At 43.3% G+C, this 15,267-nt stretch overlaps 1 protein-coding gene across 3 annotated transcripts in view; it reads right to left on the reverse strand.

Annotated features, from left to right (window-relative positions):
• The window catches only part of SMYD3 (SET and MYND domain containing 3), a 675,358-nt gene that overhangs the window by 12,532 nt on the left and 647,559 nt on the right, over positions 1–15,267 (reverse strand). For all 3 annotated transcript variants that reach the window (XM_038393975.2, XM_038393979.2, XM_043512275.1), the window contains one exon: positions 56–164. In XM_038393975.2, coding sequence (XP_038249903.1) covers positions 56–164 — 109 coding nt within the window. The remainder of the gene's footprint in view (positions 1–55; positions 165–15,267) is intronic.

Genomic DNA, 15,267 nt, shown 5'->3' on the forward strand with positions numbered 1-15,267 from the left:
TATGGAGGATTCATGGAGAATATGGCAGGGGAGGAACACAGTAGTCAACACTGACCTGCTTCAAGGTCTCCAGTGCTTGAGGAAACATGTCTTGAGTATGCTGCAATTTGCCCACTCTCATCAACTGGACAGCCCTCAAGGGATGAAAGCTGGAATAATACAGTCTGTGGAGAAGAGGGGGAAAATATAATGTCACTCTGTTAGCTCTCACCTTCACAGTCTCTGCCTCCGTGAAGAGCTATTAGGGTGGGGCTGCAAAATCATTGTGAATTTTAATAACGTACTCAGAGAAAATTAGCTGCACTACTGAGAAGCATGAAATGCTGAGGGGAATTAACAAATTATTATTCTCTGTCTCTCTGGAATGCCTTTTACATTATCCTGTTAGAAAGTGACAGGGGATGGGATTATCTCATACACTACTGTTGGATAGTACAATCACATTTACTGTACGGGGTGTTCAAAAAAAGAGAGAGAGAGAGACTTTCAGTCTCAATAAAACAAAGCAATTTCATTTTCAAAGGGAAGTTTCAACTATGGAGCCCAACCCTGGATTCCTCATTCAGGGCAAGCCCACAGGAGGAGAAATGCATGGGAACCTTATGACAAAAACAGTGTGTGTGCTGATTTTGAGAGCTGCCTGTGGAGTTCCCTCTCATAAAACATTTGGGAGAGAATATGTTCCAGGAAGCTGGGCATTGTCTGGACAAGGCATCAAGAGCAGGTAGGATGTATTTGCTCTCTCACAAATGCTCTCAATGATCTCAGTTTTACACAAGGCCAACTCTCCATTTCACTCTTGACTTACATTAGTTTAGACAGATGAAAGCAGAATCACGATTCATGCCCTCTTGTGTTTAGAACAGGGAATACATGTAATGCTATGGTATCACTAATTACATTAAGTATACTGTGTAAATGTCAGTATTGTATGGCAACCATTCTGCATTTCCAAAATTGCAGAGCATATCTTTATTAATCATGCACATTGAAGATTAAGGACCAAACCATATGATTCAGCAAGGATAAGCATTACATCTGATCAATATAAATAATCCATTTTCTCCATTACACCAATAATGAACTCTTAAAGGTTCTTTCTAAGTATAATCACTGGAAGAATCACTGACTATAAAATCCCTGGAAAGAGACATATCCTCTTTTACAATTCAATAGGAACATTTTCAAAATGGTGGACTAGATTCTCCTTTCACTTACCCTGTCCTTACCTATGGAATTCCACTAACTTCAGCAGATTTATTTCTGATTTACACGATTGTAGGTGAGAGGAGAATTAAGCCCATTTTCTGGGGAAATTAAAAATAAATAACCTGATAAATTAAATGATTTGAACAAGTCGGATGTGCAGGAAATGCACAGAAAATCCATATGAAAGGGGGATAAATTACCTCCCCCTTTCACTCTATGCTGAAAATGCAACCCTGAGTAAATATAGGTATCTATTTCAATAGCAATGAAGTAGAAGGATCCCTCATTACAAATACCAAATGAAGTATGGAAATATAAACATCATGTAAAGTGTTTTCACAAAGGAAGTTTCTGTTGATTCCAAAAAAGCTGCCGTGAAGATATACAAAGATACATAGGTAACGTATTTCTGACACATGCACAATATGGATGAGACCCAGCAACAACAGCCTCTTCACCCAGAAAGCCCCCCCACACAGCAAAAGCCAACTCATCCTTAAAATGGCCAAAAAAATTATCCCATGCCTTCAAAATCTCCATCCTTTGTAACTACAAAGCATTGTGGGGATGTGTTAGATTGCAAGATGATTTGTTTGGCCTTTTCTCTGACCAAAAGGAATTGAGAACCACCAGACCAGAGTGAAGAAAAAAAATAAGTAGCAGTGTCAGTAGCTAGTGAATATGCACTCAAAGTTTTCAAGAATCCATGGCTCCGAACAGACAATTGCTTTGAACACTTGAAAATAACCAGTGAGTTTATTTTTAGTTTTCAGTTTTGGTTGTTACATCTATTGGCACAGGGACATCCATCCCCAGTTACACTGGCGGAAAAATGTAATAGAAGCTGAGTAGGCCAGATTCCAGTGTGATTACAGAGGAGTAATAGTAACTTCAATAACGACGACTTAGGGGTAGACATGGTTAGCTGGCAATCATTTACAATACCTCAGTAAAACCTTCTAATATCCATATAAATGGTACATATCTGATTGTATGCCTCTATCCCCACCACCTGTATGTCAGTATGACTGCTACACTGGAGGACGGGGTAAAATGGGGCCCAGCTGGGGCCACCTCTCCCTGCAGCACCCCATAGATCCAGAATTGTGTAGGGAAGACCACCACCCACAGGATCACTAGGACCTGATGGTGCCTCCCCCTTCCCCACCATGTGGCCTCAGGGGAAAACTGCAGAGAGGAACCAGCCAGAGCTGCTGCAGAAGCAGCCATAGCGGGGACCTCCTGACATTCCGAGAACTTTCTACAGTTTTGACTGCACTTCCTGTGCCCTATGCTGATTGCCTCTTTGCTCCAAACCTCTCCCTCCCCTGCCCTCAGTCTTATCTTAGCTTCACTCCACGCCTGCTCCTTCTATCCTCTTTCCCCCCTGTCCAGTCTCCTTCACCCCCCTTCCTTCCCTTTTCTTTCCATTTATCTGATCCCCTCCTATCTAAACCTACCTAAAACAAATCATGGCACTAACATGACATTTGCTACCATCACATGGTTCACTTTGCTAGTGTATTCTACTCCTCTGCTCATCCTGTATCCATCTGTAAACTCTCCAGGGCAGGGACTGTCTGCTTCTCTGTGTTTGTACAGTGCCCTATTCTTGGTTGGTCTTTAGGCACGACTGTAATAAACATTAATATAATATAATAATAATAATAGGCTTCTGAGGCCCTGATCCTGCCATGTCTAGCATGCATGCAGGCTGCTGAGCTTGTGCAGAGCCCCTCTGCCTTCAGCGGGGCTGTGTGTGGGCATAGCTGTTTGCTCATGCGCTACTGGGGCTCTAGCTTGTAAGCTTCTCAAGGCCAGAGCTGTCTCTTTCTTTGTGTCTGTGGAATGTCATGAACGGTGGGGCCCCAATCTTGAATAATAACAACTGATGTCAGTGGAGCTAGACCAGATTTCCTAAGGTTTATCTGAGATAGAATCTGTCCCTGTATCTAAATGGATATTTGTGTCCAGTTCTTAAGATAACTGGAATCCATGAAGATTTAGGATTATGGTGTATGCGATATTAGACGAAGCAGAAGGCAATTAAATAATATGTCAGGCACACAACCAAGAACACTTCCAGCCATAAACTAACACAAGTGGAAAGTTAAGAGGAGGTGGTAGAGGAAGCAAGCGTGAAACTGAGAGCCCTGAGTACATAAATATTTACAAAACTGTTTTACTATGCTGATTTATGTGCTGATCTTATGCATGTGTTTAGTTACATTTTGCAAGCCTTAGTGCTGATATTTGAAATAGCTATTTAATCATCATTTTCTGGAATAAATCTGTTGAACTATTGGAACATCTTTTGTGTAGGCACATCCATTGGGCAAGCTTACAAGAGGAATCTGTACAACATGCAGCTCTTCTGGGAGAAATGTGAAGAGGCAAAATACTGTTGGCTTCTTCCAGGCATCCTCATGCCTGTGTACTATCAAAAAACTGGCGCATGGAAAGAACTAAGATGATGTCTCAGGTATTTGTGAACCAATATATTATCCCCAGCAGTTGCTCTGATCAAAATAAGTGGTTAAAATTAAGACTCAGGTACGGATTCACCAGCCAGGGAATTTACATCTAAAGATCATCACTAAGAGGCTAAAGACAATTACACAGAAACACATACTTTAAAAAGCACTAAGGCTCAAAGAATCTTAGAGCCTCAATCTAGGAAGGATTTTCATGGATTTACCTGGGCCTAAGGTATAATAAGAGCAGAGAAACTTACTGAGAACTGAAATAAAGGCCCCGAGTTCCATCGAGTCCACCTTTCTGGCCAAAGTCTGACAGTGTAAAGGAAGGTTAACCCCATACTACAACTAACAGGTAAGGCAACACTGTAAATGAAGAGGTTTGGGGCACTGAGAGGATGTAAGGATCCATGGGACTAGAACCCTGGTCAGTGGAGCCTGATGGCTGGCATTGCCACGTTGTCACTGGGAAGGCGGGCAGAGTCATATCCAGGGAACACTGTGGAGATTGGGCACTGCTGGAAGTACTACCTCAGTAGTCCTCAACCTATTTACCATTGTGGGCCGCATATGCAGCTCTCTATGTGTTATGTGGGCCTCATCCACATGTTAGGATATAGATATTCAGGCCTGTCTGTAAAGGCCTATACTCTAAGAATTTAGGTGTATTCTTATCACTTAGCTAATTATAGAGGTATAAAAGAAAGAATCAAAATCCCGGTCTGCCGGTGTAAAGGCTTTCTCTTATTGTGACAGTCTGAGGCCCTGTTCTTAGGCTAAGGGCTTTGGCTAAGCAACAGAGGCAGCCATAAGCTGGGAAGCGACCGGTCACCTCCTCACATTCCAAACTAGTCACATTGAAATCAGGTGCTATTGGGCTGGTAGGAATACAATCCTGTCCTGATAGTGCCTATCGCCTCCAGAGAAAGGGAAGTGCCTAGAAAATGTAAAAGGAAACTTAGTTTGATAGCATCCTGTCTGGCAAGAACTCACTTATCTATAGCTGGGATGTGAAATCCTCATTTCTGTGTTCTATCATTGTAGTCCCCATTGTTTGTCTGTATAATCTCTGTCTGGTTCTGTGATTGTTTCTGTCTGCTGTATAATTAATTTTGCTGTGTGTAAACTAATTAAGGTGGTGGGATATAATTGGTTAAATAATCATGTTACAATATGTTAGGATTGGTTAGTTAAATTTCAGTAAAATGATTGGTTAAGGTATAGCTAAGCAGATCTCAAGTTTTACTATATAGTCTGCAGTCAGTCAGGAAGTAGGCAGGGAATGGGAACAGGGAATGGGGGTGGGGAAATTGAAATCATGTTTTGCTATGGGGGGGAATGGGAACAGGGACACAGGTAAGGCTCTGTGGTGTCAGAGCTGGGAAGGGGGACATTAAGGAAGGAAACTGGAATTATGCTTGCTGAAAGTTCACCCCAATAAACATCAAATTGTTTGCACCTTTGGACTTTGGGTCTTGTTGCTCTTTGTTCATGCGAGAAGGACCAGGGAAGTAAGCGGGTGAAGGAATAAGCCCCCTAACACCACACACTATATATACTACCTGTATGGCCCTGAGGATGTCACATGGGCCGCAGCTGTGTGCTGATTGGGCCACAAGTGACCGCTGGTTGAGAACCACTGAGTGATAGTACCCTGCAGCCCTCTGATTGATCAAGTGCACTATTTATCCCTGGATGGTGCCCCAAGAAGTGGTCTGGGCAACTATACAGACTTCTGGCCTGCTGCAACTCCAGATATCACCTTGCTTTCTGATCTTCAATCCTATCCTGACTCTTGCTTTCAGATTCCAGCCCGGTACTACCTCTGATCTCTGGTCTCTAAACCCGGCCTGACTGTGACCCTGACTCTTCCTTATTCCATCTGGCTCGAGCAATTCCTCAACTCCTGCTCATGGATTACCATCTTGTGGCCATCCTTGACATATGGACACCAGCCCAACTGGGAGTTTTAGGCCAAACTGCCTATGTCCCAGTCCCTTACAGAGGAAGACTTTTCAGTTCTGTAGACTATCAAGTTATGGGACTGCATTTACAGCTGGTGAAAGCTTTCAATGGAACTATGCCAATTTACACCTGCTAAATATATGGCCCGTATTCTAAAAAATGAGATTTAATTATCTTTGCTTCAATAGCTACAAACTACTTTGAAATAATCAACTCCTTTTCCAGTTCAGCCATGATTTTTGCCTGGATGATCTCCTGCAACAGTAGCTGACTATATGCTTTGTGGAGAAATATTTCCTTTGCTTTGTTCCAAATATATCTGCTGTTCATTTCTTTGAAGGACTCTTGGTGTCCTCATATTACAGGACACCATAAAATAAAAAAGCAAGGACTGATTTGTTTTAGCTATGCACTTCATTTTTTTTAATACTGTACCACAATCAAATCCACTCAATTCCTACCCTTTCCTGGCTAAATAATCAGAGATTTTGCATTCTCTTGCGAGTTTAGCTAGCACTTGGTATTAAAAAAGAGAGCATCTATACCCACCATCATTTCTGATGCTTTACAATTTAAAACAGATACATAGATTTGCACTATTTCTGTAATTCAGTTTGTGGTATAGCATACCTGCACCTCTGTCTTCAGTCTGATCTGATTTAAAACTCAGAGGATTTATAAACCCTGAAATGAGGGTTTATAATGGAAATGTTAAAAGACCTTTTAATTTGGTGACACTAAGGGGTGGTGCTACGCATGGTTTTAATTTGTTCTCTAACGTCTCTTGGTGTAAGTTAAATAAATACAACAGCATAGAAGACATGAAGTAATTTTAGGATCTCTAGCAACAGAGAGAGAATTAAGAATGAGCTACCAGGCTACAGGAAATATGATGAGCAGAATGCAGAGGTGTCAGCATCAGCCTTCTGAAGGAAATGTATTATCTAAAGCTGGTGGAATTCATTGTAAATAAATTATCCAACAAGTTTGACCTAATTTTCTGTTTTGACTCTATCTTGATTTCTTTGACTATGCTCATTATTCATGATTTCAACAAAATAGTTCACCAAATTTCAACCTGTCAGTTATTTGTAAACTGTTCTCAGCAATTTGCTCTTTGTTATACAATGTGTGACTGGTCACCTACGTCACCTATTTTTTCTGCTCCTTGATTGAATGGCTAAAATTTTTTAAACAAGAGAATTATGGGAAACATATTTTCAGCATAAATTTAAGGAGAAATAATGATCTGTGCTAAAATACATGAAATGTGTGGTATCTATTATCATGTCCACAAATAAATCAGTGGTTGTGTGAATACTCAAACAACAAATTCTATGACCTCAACAATAAAAGTAGTATGAACTATATTCAGTCATAGATTTGAAGGCCAGAAGGGACCATGATCATGCAGTCCTCCTACACAACACAGGCCATAGAATTTCACCTGGTAATTCCTGCATCAAGACCGGTAACTTGAAGTTGAAGTAGAACATACGTGGAAATTCTCTATTCAGAAGAAATAGTCTGACATCACTTTTTTATATAATTCAGCCAACCAGTTCTAGAGCTTTTAACATAATTTAACCAGCCCCATGCGAGAGCATTGCCCAGCAACTAGTGTAAAAATGGCACTGGCATTTAGTGTAGAGACAGTCTCTCCACCAGTCTGTTGACTGGAGAGCTCAGCAAGTGACATATTCAAAGTTGAAAGAAAATATGAAGGGAAACATTTTTGAAACAGGACTAAAGCATTTTGCTTTGTACTTTAAATGGTAAGGGCAGAATATAATCCTCAAGGTTCCCCTATGGAAGCCCTTAAAAGCAGTACCGACTAACATGCTATTGTGTCTGTGTGGGCTCAGGATTATCTCCTTTTTTAAAGTCTTATTCTTTCTAGCTTTTTTTTATTTCATTTTGTTCCTAACAACCTCACATTTATTACTATGGATCAGATAAGATTAAACTCCTTCAGGACGTGACATTACCCTAACCCCGTATGTGGCAGGCCTGTCATTTTGGAATAGCAGACTGAATCCTTCACCTGGGGGAGAGCTGATATACTCCAGCTGCCCTGAAATGTTTATTGTCCGTTTTATTCCCCTATCACAGTGTCTTGCTGAAACAATCAGAACAGCAGTGAACAATTTAATGCAGGCCTCACCCTTTTTTTAATCTTTCCCAAACTTGACCTCTGTAGATTAGGAGTGTGAAATTGGCTCCTTGGCACAAGGAGTCAGGATTTTCTAGTGCTAATTGCTAGTGTAATGCCTGAGAGACATGCCTAACAGCTCCACCAGCACTCAGAAGGAATGAAAGGGAAAATATCGTAAGATTTTTGCCCTTTAAAATCTCTCACATAATGAAGCAGTGAATGGTGACTTGCTGCTATATTACTGTAACACCTAGATTCAGGCCCCCCTATTCTAAGCACTATACAAGTACAGAATGAGAGAGTCCCCTGCCCTGAAGAAATGGGAAACTGAGGCACAAAGAAATTAAGTGATTTGTCTCAGGTCACAATAGGAAATCTCTGGCAGAGCCAAGACTTGAACCTAGATCTCCTGACTGAGCCCTGAGCCAGTGTTTCAACCACAAGACCATCCTTTCTGCATGCTGAAGGCCTGAGTCTCATTTAGCCAAAGGCTGTTGTACACAATTCTGGCAGTGCACAAGGGCCTTAACGGGATTGTAAACGTAATTTATGCCTTTTTTACACTGCTATAGTGATGTAAAGCAGCCTTAGTGGAAATGAAAATCAGGCCCAGAGCATTCAGTTTAAAAACCTCTTGTGCCAAATCCTGAACTTCTTTTTGTTCCTTCAATGGGACTTTTGCCTGAGTTGCCTGAGTAGGAAGTTCAGGATTTGGCACTACCAAATTATGGATCAAAATTCCCTTTCATCATATACAGATCTAGCAATGTCCCATTACACCTTGTTTCAGTAATTTAACTAACACGACCACATAATCAAATGCACATCCAAATCAACTGAAGTCACAAGAAACATTAGATACCTATTGAATAATAATTTCCTCGGTCCTTTGGTCTTTTTGCTGTGTTCCACATGCTGATAATTTGTATCAGGTTAATCAAATGGATAGCATCTCAGGTGTTGGCTCTGCTAAAATGTGAATTATAACTTAACTAAATGGCAAATCAGACACAAGTAACATCTACTGCAATTTTTAATTTCATTCGCCATCCATCTCACTCATCAATTTAAAATCCTAACACTACAGCTGAGCTGCCCTGCCCCCAAGCTGTCAGTCTAAAGTGTCCACTTTGAAAGCTCTGCCTTTTCCTGGCATCAAGCTATTGATTTCAGATATCAAGGAAAGAAGATGCTGATTCAGAGCTGGCAGTGGGGCACAGTTTTCCAGAGATGGTCATGCATGTCCTGCTTGATCCCTGAGGAGTTCCTACAGCACCCCCATATTCAAATTCCTGCCTTGTGGCTACCATCTTTCTGGCTGAGATGGACAGGGTGGGCCAGGTCAGTGTCTCTCACTTATTTTGAACAGTGCCAGGCATTCATTTCTTTCAGTTGATGAGCACATTGCTTCAGTCCCCTAATAGCCAAAAAAAGCAAGAGACTAGGATGGCAAAGAGAATGCATCTCCCACAGGGCAGGGCATTACCACAGGGCCACTAATTCAGCAATGTAGCAACCTATTTCATAATATGTGTACCAAAGAGGGGGGAAAAGGGTCAAAAGGAAAGTGAAGGAAGATTAATGGGAGAAAACGGCAGGGAGGAGGGCAGTAGGTAAAAGGATCAAGAAAAAGAATGGTAACGCTAGAGTAAAAGATAATAAAGGAGAGAAGGGGGAGAGGGAGCTAAATTACAAGAGGACAATGTACACTGGAGACAGTGTAATTTTGTGACAGTGACCTTGGCATTCATTATCTTCTCTGACAGTAGATCAATGAACAGACACCCATCTTCCATTCTAAGTATGTTACATCCCCTTGGAGTGCAATTAAAAGGCTGACCATAGGCACAAGTCATGCAAGCTTGGGGCCCTGCATTTTGTGAGCGGACCATTTTGTCGCTCTGACTTGGCAACTCCCAGTGTGGCTTGATCTTTTCTTCACAGCAACAGTATCAAGAGTGCCTGGAAATAACTGAATGTCGCGGCTTGATCCCTTACACCCTTAGATCCAGGAGTGGAAAGGGAATTTCGTCTACTCAATTTCTTCTGTCCTCTACTGCAGCTTGGAGTCCCATCAATTACAATGCCAGCCCAGCACACGCATAACTGCCACTAGTGTTAACAGAAGCTTCAGGCACATATTGAGGGGAGACCATATCCCTGGCTCTCAGAACAACCTGCAGCCAGGGCTCCACTCCATGGATCACCTGGTAGAACAGTACTCTCATCTTCAGCCCACAACCTTCAATGTCCTCTCTCCATATGCCATCATCTCAGGTCACCTCAAAGTACAGATTTCCTGCAACACAGAAAATTAGTGGGGTGGAAAGTAGAGCACTGATGATCCTGGTTAACTGTAGTGCAGAGAGATTCAGAATTCCTGTACCAGGGCCCACGTGGCAGTGAAGAAAGTATTTTTCCCCTTCATGATTATATCAAGTATAAGTGTCGTGGAAGAGCGACAGCTGCCCTGTCCTTGCTTTCGCTCTTAAGAGACAGGACCAGTTATTTTGTGCTGTGGGGAATTTTCTATTTACGTCACGGACAAGCCAGTTCAGAAATAGGCAGGCTGGGATGTGGTGACTGGTAAGTGTCAAGAAGGAATAAATGCAACATCTTGTCTGGCTGGATTTCATTCAGTTCCCACTGCTGGAGGCTATGGCATTATTATTTAAGATTATTTCAATATATAGAGCATGGATGGTATGCTACCAATAAGCATTTCTCTGAAGACTAAGGCCTGGCCCAAAGAATGTACGGAATGAGGTTAAGATTGTAGCAGTCTTGGTAGAGTTGCTACTCTCCGTTCTAGGTAGGTGAATGGGACTTTGACTACACCTCTTCACTGCACTATCCGCATAGCTGAGCTGGCACAGAGGAGGAAGTAATCCTTGACTGGTATAAGGCTAGGCAAGATTATTTCCTCCTGGAAAGGGTGAGGAACCAAGGAATGAATTATGACTCTGAATCATAGTTCAGTCCTTGATCTACTCCTGGGGCAACACAGCTACATGCTGTCCCTTTCTCAGGGTACATTGGAGTCTTACAATCTAGCCCTAGATAAACAATGTACAAACAAAGGATGGGGAATGAGCTCAACGACTACAGTGGCTGATAGTAAATTTGAGCACCAATATTGTTGGCTCCATAATTTTTGTTTTTTATTCTACATATTGTAAATGCTGTTATACTTCCCTTGTAGAAAAATCCTATACAAGCGTAAAAGAAAATAATCTTTCCACAGATTTTTTTCAACCCACACGATCAATTTTCAGGATGATTCAAAAATCCTATAGAACAGATCTCATTTTCTATTACTTTCTATAGGTTTTTAGGGAAACTTGTATAGAAGCCTATTCAAATTCTATGAAATCCTGTTGTTTTCACTGTGACACTGTATGGAATCTGGGGGACACTTGAGGATATTATGAATAGCAATACTGTAAAATTGCAATGAGTTGTGCCAGATATGCCATATAAGGCATCTGCAAAAATGTTATAATTTGCCAGATATGATAATCTGGTCTATATGTTTGTATCACCTTCATATTATGGATTATAGATATGTATGTATTTATTTCAAAATTTGTGCTATGCTTCTGAGTGATACCCTCAGAGAGTTTGGCATCAACACTGCCTAGCCTGCTTGATGGCCCATTAAGTACTCCTGAGGGCATTCTGTGCCAAAAAAATTAAAAATTCTGTGCACAATATTTTAAAATTCTGCAAATTTTATTTGTCAAAAAAAATGTCAAGGCTCCAGCATGGCATTGGGGAGCACAGGCCACTGGCTGCACAGAGGTGGAAGATAACTGTGCAGCTCCCCACTGGGACACAGACTCAGCGGTGAGGCTGTACCCAACCCTGACACAGTGCAAAGACCCGGCCTGCCTCAGAAACAGCTCAGGGTCCTGCCCCTCTGTGAGGGCAGGTAAGCTCAGCAGGCAGGATCCAAGTATGGAGGGGCTTAATGTGGGAGGATCCAGGGCAATCTGGGTGTGGGCAGCTCAGTGGGGGATCCGGGTATGGAGGAGATCTGGATGCACAGGAGTTTGTGGGGGGTTCTGGGTGCAACAGAAATGGGACTCTGCGGGGGGGTCTAGGAGAAGGTGGTTGAGGCTCAGCAGGCAGGGGTCTGGGTGTGGGAGGGAAAGAGCTCGGCAAGGGGGTCTGAGTGTCGCCGGTTCAGTGGGGGATCTAGATGCTGGGGGAGTGGGGTTCAGTGAGGTGGGGATCCAAGTGCAGCTGGTTGGGGCTTGGTGGGGTGGGAATCCAGGTGTGGGTGGCTCATTGGGGTGGTCCAGGTGCAGGGGAAGTAGGGCTCATCGGGGGAAGGGTTGTGAGTGCAGGGGGGGGGTGAGGCTCAGTGGGAGAGTCTGGGTATGAGGGGGTCTGGATGCACGAGGGTTGGGTGGATGGGGGAGCAGCTCCTTGTACAGGAATCCCTCCCCCTGCAGCTGAGGACCGATGGGTGCAGGAAGGTGGGGGGGGGCTGCATGACCATTTGTGTGGCTTCCCTTTGCTTCCCCATCAAAAAGTCATTTTTCTGCGGGGAAGCAAAGAAATCTGTGGGGGAAATAAATTCTGCACATATACAGTGGCACAGAATTCCTGCAGGAGTAGTTAAGGACCATCAGCTATACAAGTGATCCATTGAGAGAAGGCAAAGGATATACCTTATGACTCAGCAAGGCATGCAGGGACATGCCTATGGACAGAACTCTAAGGCTTCCAAGCCATGTGCTGGGCAGCTTGTGTTTGGGACAAAGGAAGCACAAGCCTCATGGCAAAAGACTAAAAAAGGCAGCTGCATCTTTTCCATTTTATCTTCATTCCTGCTTCTTACCTCTGGAGTAACTTCATTTCTACAAACAAAGCTCTGAACAAAGGACTGAGTGACCTATCCAAGTTGTGGATGTGTTCCAGAGGAACTTTCAAGCCAGCAAACTCACAAACTGCTAGGAACCTCATGGACTTTGAATCTTTGTATGTATGTATGTGTATGTATGCTTTGTATGTATGCTTTACATTTAATATCTCTCTTCTTGTTCTTTTTTCTTTATAATAAATCTTTAGTTTTAGATACTAAAGGATTGGCTGGCAGCATGGTATTTTGGGTAAGATCCAAACCTATACTGAACTGGTAATGTGGCTGACCTTTTGGGGTTAGAAGAACATTTTGTATATGTGAGCAGAGTTTTTTAAATAACTTCTCACTGTACTGGACCTAGGTGCTGACTGGGACCCCAAGGGCTGGAATGCAATAAAGGAGGCTGTGTGATTTCTTTTTTTGCTTCTTGATAACCAGAGTGAGGGATCAGAAGCAGTTTGTGACTGGTTGGGAAGTTTAACTTCAGTGTTACCCACCAGTCTTGGGAGTATCTGCTCTCCCTTTTGCAGCCTGCCCTCACCTTGGCATTTCCAGTGACTGTTACCCTAGGCATACCGGGTCACATTCACTGCCATTAAATTCAATAGGACTTTTCCATATAGTTTGTCTTAAAGTTCAGATATTTGGTTATTCAGCAGTGGTCTTGGTTATTCAGCAGTGGTTCTAGAGGCCTTTTCAGAAGAAATGCATTTTACAGGAGAAACAGGAGGTGTGCAGAGTGCACAGAGGTAGCTCTAGACATATGGAGTCATGTGGAAACAGGATGTGGAGACAGGGAGAAGGATGCAATAGAGACAAGGAGTGAGACGTATTGATTGGACAGGGCCCACAGTGGGTTGGAAATTAATTTGGTTTTCAGGATGCTCTGAGGCCATATTCTCGGCTGATATAAATTGGCATTGTACAGCAGCTGGAGCTCTGGCTCCTAATATTGCATAAAATCATATGGAAATGACATTGATGGTATACCTGTATCTTGAGTTTAGAAAGCACATTTTATAAATTATTAAATTAAAAACAACAGCATCAGCACTCACTTTCACTGGTCGCTATTCTCAATACAACTGTGAAAAGAACTGTCTCCTGAATGTGTGCAATAGACCAGCTGGATTAAAGATCTCTAGCGAATGGTCAGCAACAGTGACAAACTTTGAGTTCAACAATTCCCATACAACAGGGGTAATATTTCATGCTAACCTAACACGGCCAATACGTCTAATTTGTGTCATCATGTTAGAAGACCTAGGAAACCCTGACAACTGCAGTCAGGAACAAGGCCAGCTCTAGGATTTTTGCCGCCTCAAGCAAAAAAATTTTTGGCTGCCCCCATTTTTTTTCGTGCTGCCCCCCTGGCCCCCAGCTCCACCCCAACTCAGCCCCTTCCCAACCCCTTCCCCAAATCTCTGGCCCCGCCTCCTCCCCTGGGCGTGCCGCATTCCCCCCCCATTGCTTCCTGCGGCTCCCCCCCGCGCACCCCCCCGTCCTAGCTCACCTCCACTCCGCTTGCTCCCCTGAACATGTCACCGCTCCATGTCTCCCCCCTCCCCTCAGGCGAGGGAGCGGCAGTGTGTTCAGGGGAGCAGGCAGAGTGGAGGTGAGTGCGGGGGAGCGCAGGAGGTAACAGGGGGGGTAGAGGAACCGCTCCCCGCCCCAGCTCACCTCCGCTCCACCACTGCTGCCTCCCCTGAGCGCGCTGCCGCTCAGCTTCTCTTCCCTCCCTTCCAAGCTTGCCGCGGTGATGACACAAATTAGATATATTCGCCGTCTAATTGACATATTGACCAGACTAAAAAGAGGAGAGGAGTGTGGGGGTTGGACAAAGATTGGATGGGGGAATTGGTGGGTGTCTACAGTGGGAGAGCTGAACCCTGTAGAGGAAGGGGGTGCTAGAGAATGAACTGGGGGTTGGATGGGAACAGCAGAGGGAAATGGAACAGGAGGGCAACTTTGTGTAGAAAGGGAACATGGAAAGAGAGAGGGAGAAGAGGGGGTAAGTTCCCAAAATCTGAAACCAGGTTTGTGTTCAGTTTTGGGGAAGGGCGAAGGGGCCCTAACAGAAGCAGCCAGCCCTTTTTATCGGCACATTCTTATTTAGTCCAAATCAGTTTGCCCACCTTGTTTCAAATTGTCTGCTAAGCTCAGAACTGCTGTGTTGAAGCCTTCTGTGCTGTCATTTGATATCAGAGCAGCTAAGCCTGTTTTTTTCTATTTTATTAAACAATCATAGTCCTTGCAATGGGGTTTTTATATCCAAATAGACTATGAAACGAGTTCAGTGTGTAACCTGCATATTAAACACAGCCCTGAATTGGATTATTTTTACTGACAGTCCAGCATTTTTACTGACACCAAAAAATAACTCTTAAGCCCTGTCCAATGATCACACTCCCCACCTCAATAAACGGAAGATGTAACACACCACTCTCCTGAATAAAAACAAACAAACAAACAAAACCACATGGGCCTGAATGCTCAAATGCGCTGAGCTCACTCTCAAGGCAGCTGAGAGAGGTAGGGCAGGCAACTGTAAGCTTCCCTGATCCTGGGACAGGCCAAAGGAATGCTCTAAA

The sequence above is a fragment of the Dermochelys coriacea genome, chromosome 3 (assembly GCF_009764565.3).
Source record: "Dermochelys coriacea isolate rDerCor1 chromosome 3, rDerCor1.pri.v4, whole genome shotgun sequence".
Classification (NCBI taxonomy): Eukaryota; Metazoa; Chordata; order Testudines; family Dermochelyidae; genus Dermochelys; species Dermochelys coriacea.